Source organism: Lampetra fluviatilis, unplaced genomic scaffold (assembly GCF_964198595.1).
Source record: "Lampetra fluviatilis unplaced genomic scaffold, kcLamFluv1.1 SCAFFOLD_334, whole genome shotgun sequence".
NCBI lineage: Eukaryota > Metazoa > Chordata > Hyperoartia > Petromyzontiformes > Petromyzontidae > Lampetra > Lampetra fluviatilis.
In genome coordinates, this window is record NW_027621426.1 from 52418 (window position 1) to 54917 (window position 2500).

The following is a 2500-nucleotide window of genomic DNA, read 5'->3' on the forward strand; positions in this document are numbered from 1 at the left end:
GTGTGGTGGTGGTGTTGTTGGTGTGTACCGGTGTGGCGGTGCGGTGCTGGCGCTGTCCCGTACGGCCTGTGCGGCCTCCGACGCGAAGTCGAGGGCCCCGGCGAGCGGCTTGGTGAGCGTGCCGACGACGCCGCGGGTCAAGCCGGAGAGCAGGCCACGCACCGCACCCTCGGCACGCACACCGTCCACCGTGGCCGTCACCACGCTGGTGAGGCCGCCCATGATGCCTGGTGGAGGTGGCGGTGAAGGTGGTGGTGGTGGTGATGGTGGTGGGGTGGTGGTGGGGGTGGTGGTGCAGGTGGTGGTGGTGGGGTGGTGGTGGGATGGTGGATGTGGTGGTGGAGGTGGTGAAGGTGGTGGTGGTGGTGAAGGTGGTGGTGGTGGATGTGGTGGTGGAGGTGGTGGTGAAGGAGGTGGTGGTGGTGGATGTGGTGGTGGAGGTGGTGGTGAAGGAGGTGGTGGTGGTGGTGCAGGTGGTGGTGGTGGGGTGGTGGTGGGGTGGTGGAAGTGGTGGTGGTGGTGGTGAAGGTGGTGGTGGTGAAGGTGGTGGTGGTGGATGAGGTGGTGGAGGTGGTGGTGAAGGAGGTGGTGGTGGAGGTGGTGGGATGGGGTGGTGGTGCAGGTGGTGGTGGTGGGGTGGTGTTGGGGTGGTGGAAGTGGTGGTGGTGGTGGTGAAGGTGGTGGTGGTGGATGTGGTAGTGGAGGTGGTGGTGGTGGGGGGTGAAGGTGGTGGTGGATGTGGTAGTGGAGGTGGTGGTGGTGGGGGGTGAAGGTGGTGGTGGATGTGGTGGTGGAGGTGGAGGAGACAAACAGATTGTAAGCACAAGACGCCCTCTATCAGACACTCACCACGTGACGCTCACCACCAGATGCTCACCACGTGACGCTCACCACGCACCACGTGACCCTCACCACGTGTCACTCACCATGTGACACTCACCCCTCACCACGTGACACTCACCACCACGTGACACTCACCACCCTCACCACGTGTCACTCACCATGTGACACTCACCCCTCACCACGTGACACTCACCACCACGTGTCACTCACCACCCTCACCACGTGTCACTCACCACCCTCACCACGTGTCACTCACCACGTGACCCTCACCACCCTCACCACGTGTCACTCACCACGTGACCCTCACCACCCTCACCACGTGTCACTCACCACCCTCACCACGTGACGCTCACCACGTGACCCTCACCACCCCTCACCACGTGACGCTCACCACGTGACCCTCACCACCCTCACCACGTGTCACTCACCACGTGACCCTCACCACCCTCACCACGTGACACTCACCACGTGACCCTCACCACCCTCACCACGTGACACTCACCACGTGACCCTCACCACCCTCACCACGTGTCACTCACCACCCTCACCACGTGACGCTCACCACGTGACCCTCACCACCCTCACCACGTGTCACTCACCACCCTCACCACGTGACGCTCACCACGTGACCCTCACCACCCTCACCACGTGACGCTCACCACGTGACCCTCACCACCCTCACCACGTGACGCTCACCACCCTCACCACGTGACACTCACCACGTGACCCTCACCACCCTCACCACGTGTCACTCACCACCCTCACCACGTGTCACTCACCACGTGACCCTCACCACCCTCACCACGTGTCACTCACCACCCTCACCACGTGACGCTCACCACGTGACCCTCACCACCCTCACCACGTGACGCTCACCACCCTCACCACGTGACACTCACCACGTGACCCTCACCACCCTCACCACGTGTCACTCACCACCCTCACCACGTGTCACTCACCACGTGACCCTCACCACCCTCACCACGTGTCACTCACCACCCTCACCACGTGTCACTCACCACGTGACCCTCACCACCCTCACCACGTGTCACTCACCACCCTCACCACGTGACGCTCACCACGTGACCCTCACCACCCTCACCACGTGACGCTCACCACGTGACCCTCACCACCCTCACCACGTGACACTCACCACGTGACCCTCACCACCCTCACCACGTGACGCTCACCACGTGACCCTCACCACCCTCACCACGTGACACTCACCACCCTCACCACGTGACGCTCACCACGTGACCCTCACCACCCTCACCACGTGTCACTCACCACCCTCACCACGTGACGCTCACCACGTGACCCTCACCACCCTCACCACGTGACGCTCACCACGTGACCCTCACCACCCTCACCACGTGACACTCACCACGTGACCCTCACCACCCTCACCACGTGACGCTCACCACGTGACCCTCACCACCCTCACCACGTGACACTCACCACGTGACCCTCACCACCCTCACCACGTGACGCTCACCACGTGACCCTCACCACCCTCACCACGTGACACTCACCACGTGACCCTCACCACCCTCACCACGTGACGCTCACCACGTGACCCTCACCACCCTCACCACGTGACACTCACCACGTGACCCTCACCACCACTCACCACGTGACCCTCACCACCCTCACCACG

General features: G+C 63.6%; 1 protein-coding gene across 1 annotated transcript in view; it reads right to left on the minus strand.

Annotated features, from left to right (window-relative positions):
* LOC144955247 (intermembrane lipid transfer protein VPS13D-like) overlaps window positions 1-2500 on the minus strand; it is a gene marked incomplete at its 5' end in the record, with an annotated part of 49403 nt that overhangs the window by 2993 nt on the left and 43910 nt on the right. The window contains 1 exon segment of the mRNA XM_078885529.1: window positions 29-227. Within this exon segment, the coding sequence (XP_078741655.1) occupies window positions 29-227 (199 nt within the window).